The sequence below is a fragment of the Numenius arquata genome, chromosome 11, assembly GCF_964106895.1.
Source record: "Numenius arquata chromosome 11, bNumArq3.hap1.1, whole genome shotgun sequence".
In the NCBI taxonomy this organism is placed as follows: Eukaryota; Metazoa; Chordata; class Aves; order Charadriiformes; family Scolopacidae; genus Numenius; species Numenius arquata.
Window position 1 is genome coordinate 42297220 of NC_133586.1, and position 23355 is coordinate 42320574.

At 39.7% G+C, this 23355-nt stretch overlaps 1 protein-coding gene across 3 annotated transcripts; it reads right to left on the minus strand.

Annotated features, from left to right (window-relative positions):
- Nucleotides 1-463: 463 nt before the first annotated feature.
- On the minus strand, nt 464-23352 carry DDX46 (DEAD-box helicase 46). 3 transcript variants are annotated; one of them, XM_074155552.1, is made up of 23 exons: nt 23206-23352; nt 20515-20697; nt 20095-20235; nt 19722-19839; nt 18914-19079; nt 18458-18609; nt 18027-18140; nt 16674-16839; nt 16192-16312; nt 15659-15834; nt 15324-15445; nt 13598-13676; nt 11688-11770; nt 10306-10470; nt 9794-9956; nt 8682-8875; nt 7984-8121; nt 7156-7305; nt 6319-6516; nt 5519-5737; nt 3973-4117; nt 3215-3288; nt 464-2431 (listed from the first exon to the last, which is right to left on the minus strand). In XM_074155552.1, the coding sequence occupies exons 1-23, from the start codon at nt 23220-23222 to the stop codon at nt 2384-2386; spliced, it is 3132 nt and encodes a 1043-aa protein (XP_074011653.1). In that variant the 5' UTR covers nt 23223-23352; the 3' UTR covers nt 464-2383. The 3 variants fall into 3 exon arrangements, with proteins under 3 accessions (XP_074011653.1, XP_074011655.1, XP_074011654.1); XM_074155554.1 differs by having other exon boundaries at nt 6343-6516; nt 19734-19839; nt 23206-23302; XM_074155553.1 differs by having other exon boundaries at nt 6337-6516; nt 19734-19839; nt 23206-23302.
- Between the last annotated feature and the right edge of the window lie 3 nt (nt 23353-23355).

Sequence of the window (23355 nt, forward strand, 5' to 3'; positions counted from 1 at the left end):
GTATTAAAGAAAATAAAAATAGAGCATCCCTGCGCTTTTCCAGCTACTGGTGGTGACGGGAATCTGTGCAGGGCAGATTCCCTGGAAAGCAGCCAAACGATGATGTTTACAAAGATCTTGTCTATATCCGTGGACACACTTGGAAAGTGCTAAATATAACATTTTTCATGACTTAATTGTGTCTTCTCCCAACTTTTATTCTCATCTCGTTTCCACTCTTTTTTTTTTTCCTTGGGTATTTGTTAATTTGAGAGTTTCTTCTCCTGTTTTCATGTATCCAAACACCTTCATTGCAATTTTCTTAAGTCTGAGCTCATCTCACTGCGTTTCTAGCAGAAAAACACAAGCACTTGTTACTCTACACGTCACCTTACCCCAAAAAGTACAAGTTTAACTGTCACAGGAAAAAACGCAGGAGCAACAGAAGTGCAGAAAACAGATGAGCTATTCAGAAAGACAGTTTCTGAAAAATATACATTGAAATTATTTTTATTTTCGCTGGAATTTAAAAAACATAGGAATATTGACATTGCATTTAAAAACCCCAGGAAATTAGAGATTATACATTGTTGCATCTCTGAAATCCAACAGTGCAAAGCTGGGCATCACAAAAATGTCTCCATCATGCCTTTTTTAGGAGATACCAATATATATATGAACATTTTGAAACAAGACTTTTAAAGAAGTGTCGGACTGTCCAAACTTGAAAGTGCTCTTCATTAAATACACCAAAATCTGTCACTCAGAGTTCCGAGTTCGACAATTCAACAAACAAGTTGGATGAAACGCATCAAAACCCAGTTCTTAACAGAAGGAAACCTGAATTATTTTAAGGGAACCACAGAGCTTCAGTTTGAGACTTCTGTTCTAAATTTTGAGAGGTGTTATCATGTGTGCTGCTTCTCTTTGTTCTGCTCAATGTATTAATATCAGCAAGTATCGGGTGGTCTTATCTTAAATATATCCTGTTAAGTTAGTACAATCGTTACTTTCCTTTCCTGTATTGCAAATAAGGTTCACTGAGATTAGAGTAACAGACACTTGTAGGCAAACAGAAATAGTCATTTAAATTACCTGAAGCCTGAGAAAGAGAAGCTGGGAATTTTTACAGCCATGATGCGGGTTGTATGATTTGTCTTCCCCGGGGTTAGAGCAGTATATACACAGCTGTTTTAAAACGACACATTTCTTCTCAAGGTGTCGGGTAAGAAAAGCTTTCTACAAAAGTCCTTTTCAAAGTCAGCATCTCGAACGTCTTGCAGCTGCTAGAACGAGACGATTCAAATTGCTACCGCTCAGGCTCCAGATAAGCAGACAGCAAAGTTAAATGCTTAGGAGTAGTAAGTGTCCATCCTGAATACTAATGGTTATGGGGATGAGAACTCAAAAAGAAAAGGTCTTGCCTGTCCCAGTAGCTTATTGACTGCAGCGATAGTCAATATTTGTGGGATTCGCTCGTAAATATCATTATTCATTTTTACTTAAAGCCATGTCCTAACAGTAACAAAGACGACAACCCTGGGGGAAGAAGTCACATTAAATGTATATATAAGAACACGATAAAAAAGTGACAGTCGTATTTTATTACAAAAGAGGTTCTCTCTTTTTTTTCTGAGTTTCTCCTTAAACTGAATAGGCTTTCATTCTTACGTTAGAGAATGAGGAAAAAAAATAAATCAAATCCTAAAATTCTGATGCTTAGAAAAAAAACAGGAAAACTATTTTCATTCTACAAAACATTTCGCTTTACAAAAACCCCGAAGAGTTATTCTATTACCTGGATGATAAAATGGGACATGGAAAAGATAAGAAGATCTTAAAACCAGACCTGAAGTATTTCTGGATAAAATTCTCTACTCTGATCATTGCAAGACTCTCTGACTGTAGGGGGACATCGGTACAGGGAACAAAGGTGTGTGGAACCAGCCAGAGAGATGCTAAGGATCAGCAGAAAATCCTGCCTTTATTTGGGTGTTTTATCATTTCTCCAGTATAAACTGATATGGCGTGAACCATCCCCACAATATGAAAGCAGGTACATTCTAACCATTCCCAACACAAATCCCAACGTTGTTTAATTTACTTAACAGTACAGTCTGTCAGGAAAATTAAAATCTGTTTTATTTTATATTCTTTGTGATGAAAAGTATATAAACTGAACTTTTAAATTAAATCATGCTCTGCCAAAACTGGTCTGCTTTAAGACTGATAACTGTAGTGGAGAGAATTAAGATGTTTCAGCAAGTATCAATTGTCTGTTAAAAAATGTCCGCAAGACAAAATAAAAAATTCTTAATTTACAATAAGCAGTGTAAACAGCAAAAACAACAGAAGCCACAAAGTTTCACGCACCAGCCGCTGGCAGACAGATAACTCCAAATACTCATAGAACTTTGTATCTTCCTTTGTTGGTTGGTTGGTATGAATTTTGCTGTAAATAAAGGAGAGGATGATCACAGTGAAAAAGTGAAAATGGATAAATGAATAGCAATAACCCCCCACTAACAATAAATCCACATTGCTAAGAAACTGCTTATTCACGTGTAGTCTCCTTCCTCTGGAAAATGTTCGTATGCGGAGGTCAACAAGTTTGAAAAAGAAATGTAACTCTCAGTAACGGCTCAGCAGAGCAGGACCACTGGAATCAACTGCTGATTTGAAAGGCTACTTAAGAGAAAAAGCCAAATGAAGACACTGCCAAGTCTAATGTAGTATCACTGAAGGTTATTCTAGAGAAAAACGAGGTTTCTTCAACCCAAGAACTCAAAAGAGGATTTCTCAAGACAGTATCGTATTTGAGAAGAGAGTATGTTGAACACAGCTGGGTGTGCTGTAAGGCTGTGGCAAAACAAATCTCTCAACACATATATAAAATATTAAAGTGAGAGGAATAATTCTCCTCCCCCCTGCCTGATGGTGCTGAAATTAGGAAATTTAGTTGGGCCTAACTCTTTCAAGGGCTCTCCAGTCAAAAAGCTCTGTTAAGGTGTTATCTCCATCTGCTGGCTGGACAACAGCCGCAGGGTCTGCCTGACTGAGCACAGTGATAGATGTTGTAGGCTGTTCACAACGTAACAGTGGTTTTGAGATCTATATATAGGCTCCAGTCCCCCATATTAATAAAAATGTATGGCGGTGTCCACATCTGTAGAAATCAGTTTCATAAAGCATAAATGAAGGCACTTTCCCTCTGCACTCTGCATATTGCACTCACCAATCTGATGAGCTCCTCTTTTATAAGTCGTGTGATTTCTGCCTTTGCTTTCTGTACAGCCAGCTCGTTGGCACCTGGAGACAAAAAAAGCCATTACCAACTTCAATGCTTTCTGTATGTCAAACCGACAGAATAAACCCCGCCGGCTATTTCCAGAAACACTGCAAGACTTGCTGAGTTTCCTAACAATTTGCTGAAGAAAACTCTGGTTTTGTACAGACTGCCACAGCGGGCCCATGTTCGGTTTTCAGGAAGATACTTAAAACAGACAGTGATAAATTACACTGTTCAGAAATACCTGAGATTAGAAGTTTCTTTGAGGAAAACTACTCAACCATCATGAGACTTGCAAATTTTTTTGTTGTAGTGGTTGATGTAATTTCTTATACCTTTAACAGCTAAAACCCACACAATTCCATTTTCTTCCTTATTTCACACTGGCACAGAAATCTTTGTGCTTATTCTGATATTGGTTTTCTTTTCCCTTTTTCCCTCTCCTCTAAAATGATTCCATACATATTTGCTGTTGTTCTGTGGCAGGTCAATCTTCACGGGAGAAGCATCTCTGATTCCCACGGATCATTTGACAAAGCATATTAAGGTAAATGACTGTTTCTTTAGTAATTATATTAATTTGCAAAGTGACTACAGTGGGTCTGTAACTAAGCATCCAGACACTATGACTGTAGAGATTCCACGACTAATTAGAGAACTAGAGTCATATCTTTCCTCAAAACATTTATAAAAAGAATACATACTTTCTATAGCCAAATAAATCTTGCGTTCTCCTTCCTTGGGTTCTTTGCCTGGAGGGAAGTAAGTTCCTCTGATTGTAATTGCAGCTTCAGAATATTCACTGATTCTCTGCAGCGCTTCTTTGGAGGTAACTTTCCACCTGGCAGTCTGTAAGGGAAGGGATGGGGGGAATCAACGAGGAGAAAGGCATCACACAAAACTGCAATCCAAAGGTTTGTCTAAAATGTCAGTAAACAAGAACACTGCACCGTGAAAATCAGTCACAGCATTCTGCTTTAACAACAAAGATTGAAAGTTTAAGCCAGCTATTTTTATGCAAGTATATTTTAAAAAAAATCTGTCTCGTGTCAACAAGATAGTTATGGAAGAAGGAGAAAAGAGAATGGATGCACAGTACTACTGAAGCAAGAACTCTAAATAACTTCAATTTTGCTACACTGAAAGTCTAAAACTTGTAATTTTTTCTTGTGATTTTCTGAAGCGGCACTCAAGTATTTATCTTTTTTTTTTTTTTACAGGAACAGACTTCAAGAGCAAACATACACTGTTAACAGCTGCAAGTGCTTCCCTTTAACAAAATAAATGCTATTTATTTCTACGCAGTTCATTGGTTAAAGATAAAAGTAAGTAACCCTTAAAATCTCCATAAATAAAGCCTAAGGAACACACACTGCCAGTTGTTTTCCAGAACCCTGTAAAAATTGCCCCAAATCTCTACGATATCCTCAAAATACTTCATTATGATAAATGCATCCTATTAACAATGAAATTACCAGAAAGTGTTTAGTAGATTGTTGTAAGTTACTTGTAGATTGTGACAATTTTTGTCATCATGAGCTCTGGCATTCAAAGTTAGAGGCCTCGGGATGAGACTGGAGAAGCACACGCTGCCCTGGCATGAAGGCAAAGCTTTGTACCTCACAAGTGTATCCTTAAAGTGTTGGAAGAATCCTTACCAAAATTATAAAATCTAGAGTATGTTCTATGACTGAGGAACCACTTAGGATAAGAATTAAGAGGATTTCTGTGAGGGAAGGGTAACAAACTAGTAACACAACAACTTGCTAAAAATAAGGCAATTCTGGGGAGAACCTCCAAGATAAATAAAAGGAATTTGTGTTTGATACTGTGGAATACAAACCGTCAAAATAAGAGATGAAGAGACTAGAGCTGCAATATTCCGAATGGCAAAAACACTCAGGTAATAAAAAAAACAAAGAGCAGTATCAGTCACAGTAGTATGGCCTTTGAAATAAAATGCCAGACTATGTCAAAAATTTGGGTATGAGAGAAGTCAGTGGCAGAGGGTGAAAAGATTATTGTATGATAAGGAATTCTTAATTTTCTGATATTCTCTGGAATATTTCCAAAGCACTGCATATCTATAAGCTGAGAAGTTATGACAGATAATGCAGTAATTTCAATTAGGTATGACAAGAAATAGAGACAAAATATTTTATTGGTATAATTGTACTCTAAGCTATGAAGATTGAAGCCTTTGTTAAATAATGACCATTTACACTGGATTATAGCAAAATGGTGACTTGCCTGTGGGAAGTCATTGATCTCCAGTTCTTCTTCGTATCTCTTAAAGGATTCATTTTGTCCTCCATCCTGTTTCTCTTCCTCCTGCTTCTCTATGGGTACATAATTGAGCTTAGCATTGATTTTTTCAGCCAGTTGCTCTGCAATGGTCTTGGCGGATACAGTAGGAGCTTGGATCGTGCCTCCTCTCAGGATAGCATTTGTCGCCTGCTGCATTACATCCTGTAAAAAAACAGGGCCATGCTGAGGACAAGGCAGCCAAAAGAAGTCCTAAAGAACCAACGAGGGTTTTGTTAAAGCTTTCTATGTAATATAATTGTCCACGTAACAAATACATTCTCCAAACTTCTCTCTCTCCTCTTTCCTTCAATAACTCCCCTCACACCTGCACAGAAAAGATCTTACTGGTCTTTTGTATTCAGCTCACAAAACCTTTGGACGTTCCAGACCACATTAACCTCAGTCTAAATGGACCGTGTATCACGTGCTTCAGCAGAGAAACACGTCCTGCAACTCTGCTAAAGCTGACAGAACCTAATTGTGTAATTTTATCCAGAATTTATTAACTCTTTGCCAGGGCAGACAAAGCTATTTCCAGTCCTGTATTAAATCTTATTATCATATTAGCTCAATTACAAATCCTACAACTTCTAACCGAGTCAGCCCAGCACAAATGAGCTAAATAATGCAGTATGTTGTTATTAGTGTGCAGAAACACTAAATAAAATGGCAGCCACAGAACAAAGAATTGAACAACCTTTATTAAAGAAAAAAGAAAAAAAAAGCTCTTTAAAGAGCCTGACCTTAAAGTGGAAGGGGACCAATACTTGTGCCTCTGCTCCAAGATTCTTCTGGGCGTTGATTCTCAAAGCCAATCTTTTTGCGATTTCCAATTTTTCTGCGTTCCCAGCTGACGGCGTAGGAGCGTTTGATGTTCCTGGTGCCGCCATGTCTTTCACTCTTTTCTTTGAATTGAACATGCTTTCAATTTGCTCATCGATCTAAAGAAAATAACAATTGTTAGAACACTGCATTTACCATTAGATAATCTCATCATCCTAAAGAAAGAAAACACTGAGGTGCATTTTTAGTTGGCATGCTTTTGAAAGAAATCAGTCTTGTATAGATGGCAGAGGCTTGCCCAGAACTACAACTCCAGAAAAGGAACAGATGATCTAATAATCAGAACATAGTGTTCACTTTCAAGATCACAATAAGGAGTCTATCAAACACTGAAAAAGGAATCCAATAAGGATTTAGAAATAGAAAGGGCAACTATGAATTTCTTTAAGTTACTGCAAGTGAAAAAATGTTTTATAATTGAGGGCGATAGTTCTATTTACGCAAGATTAATATTATAACGAAAACAATTTCTCTGACATTTACGTAACTACATGTATTAAGTATAAAATACCAGTAAGTGAGGATGAAACTTTCAAGATCTTCATAGATCTTGATCTTCGTAGCTATATATCTCTTATATCAAAGAATACTTGTGGAATCTAACTAATTAAGTCAGTAGCGTAGGACATGGACTAACAAAAATCCATGTGTTCTGCAACGTGTATGTAACCTACTGGGGAAAACCCAAATACACTGGAAACCCTTAAGCAACTTAAATCTCATTTTCAGGTGCTTACGTCAACAGCTGTATCTTCATCGTCTGAATCTTGCAAGCCAAGAGCGGCTTTTTGTAGCTTCTTTCGTTCATTAGCCAAAGCTTGTTCTGTTTCATCAAATTTAAAACCTTTGCCAGAGAATCCACTGCTTTTTTTAATCAGCTTTCCCTCCTGAAAAAAAAAACAAACCAAAAACACGTAGAAGTTTAAAACCCCAATTCTGATAGTCATAACTATAAAATTATACAAGTAATTTTGAGGTTATTTATTTGAAAAAAAAAAAAACCAAACAACCCAAATCCTAGCACATTTAGAAACGTCTTCAAATTTTAAAACTGCATTTTACAATGAAGTGCAGTAAAAAAGCTACGTTAATTCAGCAGATAGAGACAACACACTACTGGATTTTCTGTACATATACACTTTAAATGCTTTTAAAATGCTGTAGAAAAAAAAAAACCTCCAGGTTTTATATCGGAAAAACTCTGAAGTTACTCTTCTTAGCATAAGCAAGATCCTCTGACGGTGAGAGCTCTAGAAATAATACTACAAATTCTGTGGAAGAACTTCATTACCTTTTATGTGAATTTTGATAAAGGCCAAAGTACCCCTTATCCATTAGGCATTTCCCTATCACATACCAGATGACAATATTTGAGTTCTCAAGAACAGTCCTGTAAATGACATTCAAGATCCCAACCTTGAAAACACACACACACATACCTGAGCACACGTGTGTTCTTTAGGCAGTTGGTGAGATGACTCGCGTATGTAAACTGTGCAGCTGGACCCATGTGCACAGGCATAAAACCCAAACCAAAGCCCTCCACAGAAGACAGAATTACTCACCGCCTTCTGCTGGTCTTTGAAGTCAGCCCAGAGCTTCTCCAAATCAGGAGGAATTGGATTCCCGGACAATTCCAAAGCCTTAATGATATCACCAGCGTACCGTGCCTGGTCCTCAGTAATGAACGTATACGCATACCCCTGATCAAAATTAATTTACAAGATAATAAAGAAAAAATCTCTAAAGGCACTTTATCTCTAAATTTATTGAAGAACCCTTGCGCAGATGCTGCTGTTCTGATTAATAAGAATAACCATGATATTAATGCATAAACTTTTTTTAGCGGAGTGTAGAGTGAAAGATGTGATTTCCCAGGGAGCTGATACAGAGGTAATCAACCACAGATGGTAGAAAACGAAGTCTTTCTTCTCAATCTTGTCATGGTTAAAAGTTTGGAAAATAAAATCTTATAAATTTGGTAGGGCACATTTCCAACAGTGAAAAACCCCCAAATTTTCAGCCACAAATGGGACTTAAAAGAACATTCATACATTTAAGTTCCAACTTTCCCAGTGCTAAAATTCAGAATATATTTTATGCATAACCATTCAAAAACCTTAGATGCACTTTAAAGGAAAACCCTCTTCCCACCAATAACAAACTACTCCCTCTGTAGCTATCCCTTGGGAACACCTTGATCAAGCAATAAATAAAGAAAAATGTTCAGGAATAACCAAAACAGACAATTAATTATACATACTTTATTGCCAGCTCGTCCAGTTCGTCCCGCTCGGTGCACATAATCTTCATAATGGTTGGGGCAGCTATAATTGACCACCAGCATCAACTGTTTTACATCCAAGCCCCTCGCTGCTACAGATGTGGCCACCAGGAGTTTGCAAATTCCATTCTTGAAATCATTAATTATGCTGTCCCTGTCGTACTGATCGATACCTGCAAGAAAGCAAACGAAACGGTTAGTTATAAAGCTCTGCTTTGAGCCAAAAGAATTTTTACAGAGGTCAAAACATCCTCCAACTTCAAAAAACCAAGGGCCTACGCAAATAAAATTTCAAAACATTCACACTTTTACAGGCAAAATACATTAGCCAGAATAATAAATCTCATAGTCTATTATCCATAACAAAACTTTTCATTTTTTTCCACTACAAAAAGATGTTTTCCTGTACCAAGATCCTCAAAAGTTTCTTTAATATGATTTTCTATTTGACTTCTTATATTCAATTGAGACCTCATCTGGAGGCTTTGGCTGTTCTGTAAAAGCAAGAGAAACCTCAGAAGAACGAGAATATTTTTCCCTATTCCATGGCTGCACTAAATGAACGGTGGTTTTTTACTCATTGGTTACTGTAATTTAAGAGCATTGTATATAGAAAGTCTTAAAATACTCCGGGACGGACACTATTCTAAAGAGATTTCCTCCTCTTGCTACTAAACTATTTCCATTTTATTACTACTTGATGGCAGAAAAGTGAAACAACAGCTGCTGTTATTGTGGGATCTCAAATAAAAATATCATATAATACTCCCCCAATGGCATTCACTACAACAGCAAGCAGTGAGTAATATTCCCCAAGAGGTGTTAACTCTCACTCACAATCTTGTTGCAGAGAGACAAGATCTGGCATCTGATGACATCTCACAGGGAATAATAAAGAGTAATTATGGGGAAAGTATCGTGTCTAGTTCAAATTAAGAGACAAATATCTTTCCCAATTACAAAGCAAAACTTGCTTAGGAAGAAATAAGAATTGGTACTATACAGGAACTAAGTAACTTCTCTTTAGAACTGCTAAACACCAATGTCCTAGTCTGGAGTTGTTAACATAAATCCTTAAAATCACAGATTACCTCCATGAAGGGACAAGCAGGGGTAAGAGGCTCTCATTAAATCTTTCAACAACCCATCAGCGTGTTCTTGTTTATCTACAAATATGATCACTGATCCCTTCTCCTGATAGTGTCCCAGTAGCTCCAGTAACTTCAAGAACTTGTTCTCCTCTTCTATGACAATCTGGAAAAAGAGATACAAAAGTAAAGTAGAAAAGAGTATAAATTGTATCTGAAGTCATTAAACACATTCAGGGTGCGTAAAAATAAAAATTAGGAATGGGAGATGACTTTTTCAGGCTGTTTCCACAGCTAGTGGCAAAAGTGCTGTTCAGCTTAGAGGTATAAAACCCAGTTTTAAAGAAAAAAAAAGTGATAAGATTGCATTTGCAAATTAGGGTGTTAGATATTCTGCGTTCACCTTCTAAAAATGAAAGCTCTGTGGGTATATTGGTTTATATTAAATACTGCCGGAAAGAATCTTTTGCAAGCAAACGAGATAAGCGAGGTGTGTGATGATGTGCGATACTCACAACATGCTGCTCCACATCGGAACAGACAACGCTTCTGCCTCCCACCTGCACTTCTATAGGTTTACTTAGGATTCTCCGAGCTAGTGCCTCCATAGCTCTGGGGAAAGTAGCAGAGAACATGACAGTCTGACGATCAGGCCTGACGTTGTCTACAATGCGCATAACCTGGTTTAAGAGAACATTTCCCGTTAATACCCAAGTGCTTTAATTGAACTTCACACACGTACAGAGCTGTCGTCTTTAAGGCGCCGGCACTTGGAAGATGGGCGAAACTCACTGGATTCGAAAGGAAGCCCAGTGGCAATAACCAACCTGACAGCAGAAATCTTAAGAGACATGCAGCAGAAACCCTAAAGCTCAATAAAGAAAATAAAGGAATTTCCCTAGTTTTGGAGGACAATATAGCCTGATGACACCTGGAAGAGCCATGTGGATGTCCAAAGCTACCAGAAATTAATTTGTCACCAACATTTCCAACATTTTATTCCCGTCTCCTGCACAACGTTGCCAGGAGACACCAAAGACATCAGTTTACAACTACTAATATGACACCTGCATCAAGGGATTATATAGAATTATAACATGGCCATAGGTATCCAAAACAAGCGTGTAAAAAGAAAATCATAGAATCATAGAGTGGTTAGAGTTGGAAGGGACCTTAAAGATCACCTAGTTCCAGCCCCCTGTCCTGGGCAGGGACACCTCCCACCAGACCAGGTTGATCAAAGCCCCATCCAGCCCAGTCTTGAACCCCTCCAGGGACGGGGCAGCCACAGCTTCTCTGGGCAACCTGGGCCAGGCTCTCACCACCCTCACAGCAAAGAATTTCTTCCTAATCTCTAATCTAAATCTGCCCTCTTTCAATTTAAAACCATTACCCCTCATCCTATCGCTACATTCCCAGATAAAGAGTCCCTCCCTATCTCTCCTGTAGCCCCTTCAAGTACTGGAAGGCCGTTATAAGGTCTCCCCGGAGCCTTCTCTTCTCCAGGCCGAACCCCCCCAACTCTCTCAGCCTGTCTTCATAGCAGAGGTGCTCCAGCCCTTCGATCATTTTTGTGGCCCTCCTCTGGACCCGTTCCAACAGGTCCATGTCCTTCCTGTGTTGAGGACTCCAAAACTGGACAAAGTACTCCAGGTGGGGTCTCAATACAGTATATTAGTTAACAGTATATATAGTATAAAATCTAAGCTATATAAAAATTTCTTGAAAACAAGGACTGTGAGGATAACAGAAAAATTCAAGAGTCAGTTTAAACTGTTGTCCATAAGCAGCACATCTTTCTGAACACTCGTTGGCAGTGTAACGATAAGATAGCACTGCAAAATCCCTTAAGTGGAAAGTAACATCTTGTGGCAACTTCACTGGTGTCACTCATTACCTGAGGCTCAAAACCCATGTCGAACATTCTGTCTGCTTCATCAAGTACAACGTATGTGACTCTACGCAGATTTGTCACCCGGCCTGGGAAAGGAGAGGAAAAAAACACATGGGAAACAAAATCAAATGGAAATCTAGTTTCCCTCAGGAATAATTTTTAAAAAAATGTTATATAATCTCACTATCTTCTAACAAAGACATTAATTAATTTAAAAAAAAAAAATTCACTAAACGTGAATTTTAATGTTCTCATTTTAATCACGTATACATTCTGGGAAACGTGTAAGTATGCACAAGGCCCTTTATTTTTGTCAAACTCTTCTCTTGCATACCATCATAGGGCCAGAAGAACCTGTAAAATTCAGAAAACTGCCCTCGCCAAAACACATCATAAAACTAAGACTGAGATGAAGCAAGGAGCCACATCAGCCATTATCTGACAGCGCCACCTAGAAAAAAACATATTAGAGATTACAGCGCATGTGTGGAAGGCAAAGTCCAGTGCTAACTGTTGCAGCCTCAGAAAAATTCCTTTTACACATATAATCTGTAATGCTTCCTTGGAGTTAGAAATAACTACTTGAGGATAATCATACTAATTCTAGTTAACTGCTAATAATACGCATAAACAGAGTAAGCGGTCTTTTCAAAATGAATATATAAAGATGAAAACCTACCCAGTAACACTACCAAATTTAAAATTAAGAACCACCCCAAACTCTGGGACAGCTGGAAACAAAATAAGCACCTTGTATATCTGTGACCATTTTGAAATTACGATGGACGGGATAATTAGCACCCTTCCCAAACAAATAGCTAAGAGATTCCCTTTCAGGAGACGGAGTTAACTCAAGGATTTAAGAATAGTATTCTCAAACGATGTGAACACGTTCAGTTCCAAACAACTGTGTCATGACACTGTCAAACGCTCTCCGAATGGAACAGATTTCTCACATTTTCTACAACTATCACTCAGACTCGGGCCCATCAAACTACAGTAGAATTTGGTCCTTTCAGCTTCAGCAAATTGTAGCTGAATCCTCCATTTTTCAGAGATTTAGCACTGCGTTTTTGTTTTTGTTTTTTACGTTACGGAATTCATACTTAAGGAACAAAATAAACAGTTCTCAAAATCTACGTATCTATTTAACATCTTAACACTTTCAGCCCCAAATAATAAGTTCGTAAAATTACTTGGGAACAGCATTAATGTACCTACCTTTGACGATTTAAGTCTTGGAAGCCCAGTTCTATATGTCTTGAAGGTACTTTTTCCACAGAAGTTAAATAATGTCAACAGTTTAGTAGAGGTTTTGATGTGGAATAATTTAATAATAAAACTTTATCTAATAAGCATGCAATGGTTACAACTAGGACAAAACCTCTTAAAGCTGCAGTGGCTCAGTTTAATCAAGCTGAATATTTGATGTAAGGTCAGTTCTTCTACTTTTGAACAGTTATTTAGGGAGGGCTTCTTTGTCTGCTGTGTTTTTAAAACCAACAGATAAAGGCAGAGTCAGACACTCTTAAGTAACAGTGGGGAACTGCTGAGCTACACTAACAATAACAAACGATCAATGGGCAGACAAAATAAGCAACTTTTACATAACCTTTATCTAAATGACTTGAAATTAAAAAATTTGGACCAGCACATTTTAAATTTAACAATGATAAACATTCTCAAAAACTCTTCAAGAATGTAGTATTTCCTGTCCTCCCCAAAAAAGTCAAACCGATATGTGATTAAAGCTATTATTAGTGCTATATATTCTCAATAGCGAGATAGTGCAGCCTGAAGAGATATAAGAAAATTCCATAAGACCATTTATCAAAATACATGATCTTTTGAATTTGTTAGAATTACACAACAAATATAAAAAAATTCTCCATAGGAAAAGGTTTTCTACTCACCATTGTTAGCTGCTAACATGTCAATCATACGCCCAGGTGTGCAAACAATAATTTCAGCACCTCTTTTGAGTTCAGCTATCTGATTTTTAGAAACAGTAAACAAACTATTAGAATGGGTTTTATTTTTGTTTGTGGCTTGTGTTGTTTTTCTTAAAAAAAAAACAAAAACCAAGATGTATCACCTTGCAAAAAAAGAAAACAAGATACACTGTAATACAGCTGTTCTGCTAATGTGAATTGTTTATGTAAAGATTTTACTTAGCAATTTCTTTAAGAAAAGAAAGATTTTCTTTGCTTTCCAAAAGAGTAACTTCTGACAAACAAAGTTACTACCGTTTGAAGCAGTTATAAAGGGGATGTGACTTCTATACAGTTAAGGTCCTATAAGAAATATCACACGTTGTATAAGAGACAACTGATACTAAATAAGCCGTGTTCCATCACAGATAATCACAGAAATTCAAAGCCCTGTTGTTTCCACAAACCAGGGGACTGGGGAGGGCAGACTTGAAATTAATCTCTAAATGACTCTAACATGCAATATGTGATAATGCAATAAACTAAAGTCAGCGTTTTCTGGGTTTTGTTACCTTGAGGGGATCTCTCATAAAAACAGAGCTTATCAATAACTTTCAAACTATCACATTCTGCTAATAGTCCAATTACTGCCATGCTCTGTACATACATAAAAAGAAAGAGTCTGAAACTTTTAAGGACCAGACTTGAGAATTTTCAAAAAGATCAGTATGTTTAAGGCTAAGTTATGTGCAAACGCTTAAACTTTTGCATCACTACCATTCATACGGAGAAAATCCATAATGAAGGCTTTCTGGGAATCATAGAATCGTCTAGGTTGGAAGAGACCCTTGGGATCATGGAGTCCAACCATCTACCCTACTCTACGAAGTTCTCCCCTATACCATATCCCCCAACACCACGTCTAAACGGCTCTTAAACACATCCAGGGATGGTGACTCAACCACCTCCCTGGGCAGCCTGTTCCAATGCCCGACCACTCTTTCTGTGAAAAATTCTTTCCTAATGTTCAGTCTAAACCTACCCTGTTGGAGCTTGAAGCCATTCCCTCTTGTTCTGTCATTAATTACCTGTGCGAAGCGACCAGCACCAACCTCTCTACAGTGTCCTTTCAAGTAGTTGTAGAGAGTGATGAGGTCACCCCTCAGCCTCCTCTTCCTCATACTAAACAGTCCCAGCTCCTTCAACCGCTCTTCATATGATTTGCTTTCCAGGCCCTTCACCAGCTTCGTTGCCCTCCTCTGCACTCGCTCCAGCACCTCGATATCTCTCTTGGATTGAGGTGCCCAAAACTGGACACAATACTCCAGGTGTGGCCTCACCAGTGCTGAGTACAGGGGCACAATCACCTTCCTACTTCTGCTGGTCACGCTATTTCTAATACAAGCCAGGATGCCGTTGGCTTTCTTGGCCACCTGGGCACACTGCCGGCTCATATTCAGCCGCTTGTCAATTAGAACCCCCAGGTCTCTTTCTTCCAGGCAGCTTTCCAGCCACATTTCCCCAAGCCTGTAGCGCTGCTTGGGGTTATCGTGGCCCAAGTGCAGAACCTGGCACTTGCCCTTGTTGAAACTCATACCACTGAGACAGGTATGCCTCACTCATACCATTGGGAAAGGGAAAAGAACAACATTCCCTGCAAAAGTGATACTAACTAATAAAGTTCAAGAGTTATTTGATAAGTAAGTACCTGTTCACTGATGCCTGTTCCTCCATAGACACAGACAACTCGAAGCCCAAGTGTCTTTGAGAATTTCTTACACTCCTTGGTAATCTGCAAAGCCAACTCGCGGGTAGGTGTCATAATGACAGCTGAAAAGCAAAGCATTTGCATCACACATTGTAACAGAAGAGATGTTGTTATTTATACAATAAAAATTTTGTAATGATTTACAGCAAACATTTGTAATGTTTACAGCATTTACTTAAATGTATTAACTAAGAGAAGAACTAGAGACCCTTGTAAAGCATACGCTTGAGGTTTTATTTATTTAAATCGCGATTCTGAAAAGAAAAGCTTTGTACCTATGGGACCTTCTCCTTCTTCTAACGCTCTCTGATCCATGATGTGTCTGAACATGGGCAACAGAAATGCAATAGTTTTTCCGCTTCCTGTTTTAGCGATGCCAATCAAGTCACGTCCATTCATAATCGCTGGGATGGCCTGGGTCTGAATGGGAGTGGGCTTTTCATAGCCGTGTCTTAAAGAGAGGGAACAAAAAGATATTTCAAGAACAAAATCAGACTTGATAGATCCAGCACAAAGTCATGCTGGGAAAAATTTGCATATTCATATTTACATATATATATATATCAGTGCCATTCAAAAACTACACCATAAAAATGAGCAGCAAAAACATGATACAGATGGCAGAAGGAATAGTTCATAACTATATTTCAATACCAAGTGATAAACACTGCGATTACTATATACGTGACACCTACAAACACGGGCACGCTGCATTATGCAACGAAGAATAAGGTTTTTCTCATAAACATATGACAGAGCACAGTGAAAAAAAATCAAGCCTGATATAGTTCATCAAGTTCTTCCTTACTTTTTGAGGGCAGTGAGAATCTTCATGGAAATACCACACTGTACCCAGGTTTTTATTGGTTTGGGGCAGCCCTTTCCCTTGACTGTAATTCCCTCCAACTCCAGCCTGTACACATTCACCTCTGAAACAGAGTTATGCATTACAACAGAGTCAAACTTAACATTTCTCTACTACCTTGATAAAATATTCTTGGTTTGTCCCTGAATACGAGATACTAATTTTATCACCACTAGAAAAACAGCTTTTAGCTCGTTACACATAAATACAGGAGGTAGATGGAAAGGACCCAGGTAAATTTTTCAAAGCCTCCTGTATAATTATATGAAGTTATCAATAATAGCGATCTAACTGATTCAGTGTTTTTCTATGCCAAATTGCTCCAAATGCTCTTTATATTCCAAAAGAATTTGCTGTTTCTTTGCACATCAAAATCCATCACTCGTTAACAGTACCCCAGGTTTTCCGGTTGTGTTTGTCCTTACCTTCTTGAGTCATTTTAGCTAATTCTGGTACTTCAACATAGAAGTTTTTCCTGAAAGGTTCATATTCTATCTTTCCATGATCCACTGGTTCCAGCAGCTTTCTCTGCTTGGTCTGATAGCCAGTCAGGGCAGTCTGGAGATCAACCTCCTCCTCTTCTGAGGAATACTGTATAGATTATAATTTGCGTGTAAATTAGCGCGACTGGTATTCTGAGAGGCTCTGGATTTTCATTTATAGCGGAACTTTCCTCAGAAGTAAGCTACTCCTTACCCTTTCAGACCAGATACTGAAAAGCCGCTCTCCTTTTAAGAGTCCCAACTGTTCTTTGATCTTTCATGTTTCTCCCAAACCTTAATTTTCACCATGTTCCGTATCACCTTCCCGACTCTATGAATACTAACTAGACTAGCCTTGACAGCATTCAGAAATAATCACTGCCATCCGATAGAGATAGCAAGAGGAAAAAAGAAGAAAGAAAGAAAACTAAGAAAAAAACCCAGTACATTTAATCGACAGCATTCCACTGATTTGCATCCCGCTGCAGTCACAGCTCCACCAGAGAGGGCAGCTCACAGTTATCTGACTGCACCACCTCTTCCTACTAAAACACATTTGTTATTTACAGTTTTAGGGTGTTGCCTACTGGAATCACGACCCGGCACAGCATTTTGTAGCCCTAGGCAGAATCAATTTCCTTTCTACTGTTCCCTAAACTGTAAAATGAGAACATCTACCTCTCATTTGTGCTAGAAGAGATGTCGCGTTATGATTTATGAAGTGTTTTGAGATCCCTAACTTAGAGGTGTTTTGGAAATGAATATATTTATACTTACAAAGACATTCAGCAGAAACGGAACACACAAACTCCATGTTTTTAGATTAAATACATGGAACTGAACATGCAGACTGAGCAGCTACACACATAAACTCTCCATACCAGCTCGTGGGTCACTCACACAGGGGCTCACCAGGACTGGCCCAATTTCAGTATGGTGAACTGAACACACACTACATGTGACACACACCAGCTCAGTCACACTAATCACAACGACAAAGCCAGACATCCTGGTGCACTCATTCGTTCAGTGCCCACGTGTATAACAACGTACAGACGTTTATTGCCTCTCAACAATAAAGCTGCAAAGGTGATTTCTGAAAACAAACAAACAAAAAACCAAACCCAACAGTACAAGTAACAAGCAACTGTAAGATCAAAAATCTTGTTACCACGGATCTGCAAATTAAACAACTAAATGTTTATCTCTTAGGAGATGGAAAAACCCCAGGACTATCCTCATTCTCCTATGAATTTTCTACCTCTTCACAGTAGAAATACAAGCCACTTCCATTACCTCCATTGCATCTTGGTCATTCTCCATGAGCTCCCCTTTCTTCTTTTCTGACTCCGCAGCTGCCTTTTTGGTTGTCACCACGGTTACTACTTTGGTAACAGTTGGTCCGGATTTCTACAAGAACAATGAGGAAAAATTATTGTGCTATCATATAAAACAAAAAGCATGCTGTATAAAATATACAGAATATTTGTATTTCCGAATGCATTATGCTGGACTTTTTTTCCCCACTTTCTTCAGTGAAATTTTATCAGAATAATGCTTGATAAAACCACCAGGAAATAAAAGTTAAGGCAAACAGGCATTATGTGCATCCAACTTACTGCTTGCTTTTTTGCACCTTCCCTCCTTTTTTTTTTTTCAAAGCCATTTTGATATTAAAACCCAAAGCTATTTTTTAAAGAAAAAGAAATCCTAGTAAGTGATTTTACCTTTTCACTCCCACCTCCACCTTTCACACTTCTCATATTGAATTTCTTGACCTCTTCTTTTACTTCTTCCATATAAGCATCCAAAGGATCTAACTCTTCATCTTCAACCTCATTGCCTTCTTTTTCTCCTTCTGCAGTTTCCTCTTCATCATCTAAATCAAGCAAGAAAGATGGGAATGAAACAGACAGGAAAAGAGGAAAGTCCTCACGTGTGTTGAATTATTAGTCTACCCAAATAATTACAGTGTGATTTTACTACTGTATCATTTTTCCTTCTACAAATCTCTCCAGTTTATTAACCTCAGTTGTATCTTATTTGAAGCCATGACCAGATTTAAGCCTTTGTTATTCTATAGTTCACATCCTGAATATTAATCAAATGCTTTAAAGGTATTGTAATAAAAATATTATTAGGAACAACAGTATTTTAACTGTTATATATAAAAAGTTAAATACCATCATCATCTTCTAAACTCCACTTTTTCCCCTGTTTCATCTCTTCAATCTCTTTTTTCAGTTCCCCTATGTTTTCCATGGCCTTCTTGCGTTGCTCTTCCCTCCATTTCTCCACTCTTTCTTTTCTTTTTCTCATTTCTTCTTCTAGTTTGTTCTGATCAAAATTCTATGGTAAAAAAAACCCAACCAAATAGAGAAAATTAATGGCCGTTGGCTTTAGTATATCCTTCTTCAAACAAATATAACTGTCGTGTGAGCACACCGTAAAAGACTGGACATCCACAAACTTATAACAGAAGTAAATGAAAAATACTAACAACAACTCTAACCGCTGCTGTTAACAATCGGGGGTCAGTAACAACGTGCTGGTTTAGACAAGTTCACTACAACTGCTAGTTTGGGAATTCTTCCTCTAGATACATCTTTTCATGTCTCGGAACAAGGCAAAGTGAGCTTCCCTCTCCCTTTGTTCTTTGATTCCCGCCCGAGTCCAGAGACCAAAAAACAACTTCAGCTTCTTGACTGACACCTAGTATGTGAAAAATGAGAGCTCCCTCACGCTTGTCTGTGCTTTGTGGCCTAAGCAGTTCGAAATCTTGAACTGAGAAGAATGTTTCTTATGCCAAGAACTGGAAGCACATCCCGTGACAGGACTCTGTGTTACCAAAGAGAATACTTTCTCATTCAGTGGAGATTTTTTTTCCCCGCTCTACGGACAGGTTTTCTTTTGTTAATGCAGTAATCTATGGCTAACAATTCCTGTTTCAAATTCTATCTTTTAAATTTGTAAGTGTTAAAAATCTTCTACCTCAGTGGCCACAGTATTTGTGGTAGCATCTTTATCCTTCTCCTCTTCTTTATCATCTTTGTCTTTTTTCTTTTCTTTGGAAACTTCCACGCCTTCCGTCTTTTCTTTAGATCTTGATCTGAAAGGTAAGATCAAAGATTTCTTGGAACATTACAGCTTTTCTCAGGGGAGGATAAACCTGTGCTGGATAGAAATAGAACTATCAACACCCTGTACAGACACATTAAGCAATGGGAAAAGATCACAACAATACACTCATAGAATATCCTCGTTCTACAAACCAAAGCTTTGCCTGATGATTCCCTCCACGCTGCCAATAGTTTTGCAGTATTTTGTCGCTGTGACATTGACTGTAATTAGAGAACACAAATACCTGTTTTCTGTTTTCCTGTTCTTGCTCGGACTGGAGGATCGAGACCGTCTACCTCTACTTCTGCTTCTAGAGCGCCTCCTCTCTCGGCTCCGGGATCGTCTTCTCTCCCTGCTCCGTTCCCTTTCTCTACTTCTTGAACGCCTGCCACAGAACAAAACTGTATTTATTTAGCAGGTGATCACAGTATAATTTTAGCCTGCTACTCAGGAACAAGTTGTAAAAGGAATCCAACAACCACCAAGACCACTAAGAGCTTACAAACGCCAGCTACCGCAGGTAGAAACCATTTAATAAGCAAAAACACTAAGCGTAGTAAAATCTATCATGAACAACGGCAAAGTAACTAATTACAGTGGAAGAACATCAATATTCGGATATCAGGCATTTTTATCTACTTTGATTGGAACTGGTAAGTCATACCTTTGACGCTTTCTGTCACGCGATCGAGACCTTCTCTTGTCCCTACTGCGTGACCTCTCACGTCGACGGTCTCGATCTCTGCTTCTAGAGCGTCTGTCTTCACGTTTTCTTTTGTCAGATGGAGAACGACTTCTGGAACGGCTACCAGAGCGTCCACGCGACGCAGAGCGCTTCCGATAATGCCTGCGTCGTAAATTCACAAAAAAAAAGGATGAACATGAGCGTGAGAACAATGTGCAGTTAAAGGATATTTGTCATATTTAGGTGGACAGGCCAAAAAGAATTATTAATCTTAATTTCTTGGACTTCTAAAATTTCTCAACGTTTGTAATCATCTTGCCAAATTGATTAATATGTGCATATTCCTAATGAAACTGAAATTAGAGGGATTACTTGGCCATATCTTTGTTTTGGTTTTCGAGTACTACTATAAGCACATCATGCAAACACTAGAACATCAAGAACAATTTCCTTTTTAGAAATCCACCAATTTCCATTATACATAGGAAAAGACGAAGACTCTTTGAAGCTATCTCGAAATCGGAGCAAATAAAACTGTCCTTTGTTGATTTTTATACAACGTGTAACTTTTATCCAGCTAAGCTAGGTAAATTATACCGCTGCTCAATGGAAAAGCTGTAAAACTGCAATTAAAGAAACATAAATCCCTGAGGATATCTGACACAGCAACGGCCAAGGCCTTTAAGATGCTGACATCAAAATAAATTCCATAACATCATCAAACATCACAACAGGAGCTGTAAGAAGTCAGCAAGGCCTGAGGGGTGTGTGATGGAGAGGGGAGTCTCCTTTCCTCCCCTCATTAATGCTCTCTTATCCCAACCACGCTGTGAGAGAGAGTAGGGCTAGGAATTCTCTAGGGAACTCTTCAGCTGAGCGTACAAGTCACAGAGGGACCTCAACTGTGACCTCTTCCTCCAATTCCTGATTTTCAGTCACCACGCCAGAACAAGTCCCTTGTCCACCCTCCTGTAGCCCCTCACCTCCCCAGACCCTTTCTCCTGACAAGCCTTGTAGCCAGGTTTGGGAAGCAGGAAGAAGCAGAGAAGGTAAGACCTCAAGCCCCCCACCTCCTTCTTTCCCTTTCGTCATTGCCACACAGGGTTGTATTACAACAGTATCCGCACTAAAAATAATACAGTTTATTTCAGCACTTTGGTATATTTAGGTACCATGTACATTTGGAATCAGCACAGTAGCAGCATGATATCCATATACAGCGTATCGGCAGTACAGCTCAACGCAAAGAACATCTGTCAGCAGTAGATATTTCTATTTCCTTTCCCATCTCTGTCACGAAATGCTACGGGATCTGTTCCATAATTCCCCTCCCCCAAACCCTTTTCTAAATTTTGAGTTTTAGAAAACTAAAATTTTTATTTTTTTTTTTTTAGGTTTTTTCCTATGGAGTGCAATAAAGCCGAGTATAGGATTTCAGGTTTCAAGAGCCCTAGGCCGATGAACATTTATTTACGTTAACGCCAGCACATGCAGCCCACCCCACCCACCTCCACCCACCATTCGCTCCCACCCTCTCACCATTTCCTTCGCTTTTAAAACTTCTTGTAGGCGTTAAAACACATCATTAACCAAATTTAAACCCACTTCTAACATTATTTTTAGCCCAAACAGACAAAACTTGTCATTGTCAGCAGAGAAACCGTGCTGTGATAAGCAAGGGAGTCCTGCAAGCTTGAGCGCCAGCTGGTTGGCCTTCAGTTCCCAGATTTTGCAGCTGGAAGTCCCTAACGGTGTCCCGCTGGCAAGGACTGCTGCCCCAGGCACTTTGAAACTAATTTAGAAACATCCACGGGAGAACCCAGCTCTTAACTGAATCGCTAATTCGAACCCAAGGCAGTTGTTAAATCTTCAACTCATCTGCCTCTCCGGGTATAAATCTCAGTTGCGGATCTCGGAAGCTGTTACGGGGTAGGAACAACCGCACGCGGGGACTACCGTGTCACAGTTTTTAGCGTCAAAATCCGATGGTTGGGATTAAACTAGGAAAGAGGGACACGTGCCACAACGCCACTTGTAAATTAAGGGGCTGGTTTAAAGCCCGATAGGCGTGAGCAGCTCCAAACCAGCCGAGCCACGCAAAGTACAGGCTGGCATCGCCGCCCAGTCGGTTCCACCCGCTCGGGTGTTTGTATCAGTTACGGGAGGGCGGAAGATAAGGCGACCCTAGAGAAACTTGGAAAAATGCAAGCAAAAAAAAAAAAAAAAAATCTAATCCGGGGGGAAAAAAAAAAAAAAAAAAAAAGAAGCTAACTGGATAATGATACCGTCGCGATTATTTCAAAGCAAACCAGCCGAGGCCCGGTGGGCTCAGAGAGGCTCCGGGGGGTCGTGCCCGTCGGCCCCGGCTCCTCAGACCCAACGCCAGGCACCGCGTCCGGGCCCGGACGCTCCTCAGAGCCCGGCAGCTCCCGGGGGGAGCGCACACCCTCTTCGGACAGCCCCCTAGAGCCCGTCCCGGAGCCCCGGGACACCCAGCCCTGCCCTCAGAGCCAGCCCCTCGCTCCGGCGCCGGGCCCAGCCGTGCGGCCCTCAGCGTGCCCGCCGCCCTTTGTTCCCCCCCCCCTACGCAGCCTCCCGCACCGCACCGCCACCCGACGCAGCGGCGAGCCCCGGCCGAACCGTAGCGGCGAACCCCTGGGCTGCCCTCACCTGGACTCCCGGCCCATGGCGGCGGCGGCGGCGACGCGGGGCTCTGCGCTAGACGGCGGCGGCGGCGGCCATTCCGCGCCTCAGCGCCCGGGACGACGAGAGGCGCGGCGGGAAGCAGCGGCCCCTCCAATAACGTCACTTCCTGTCCGC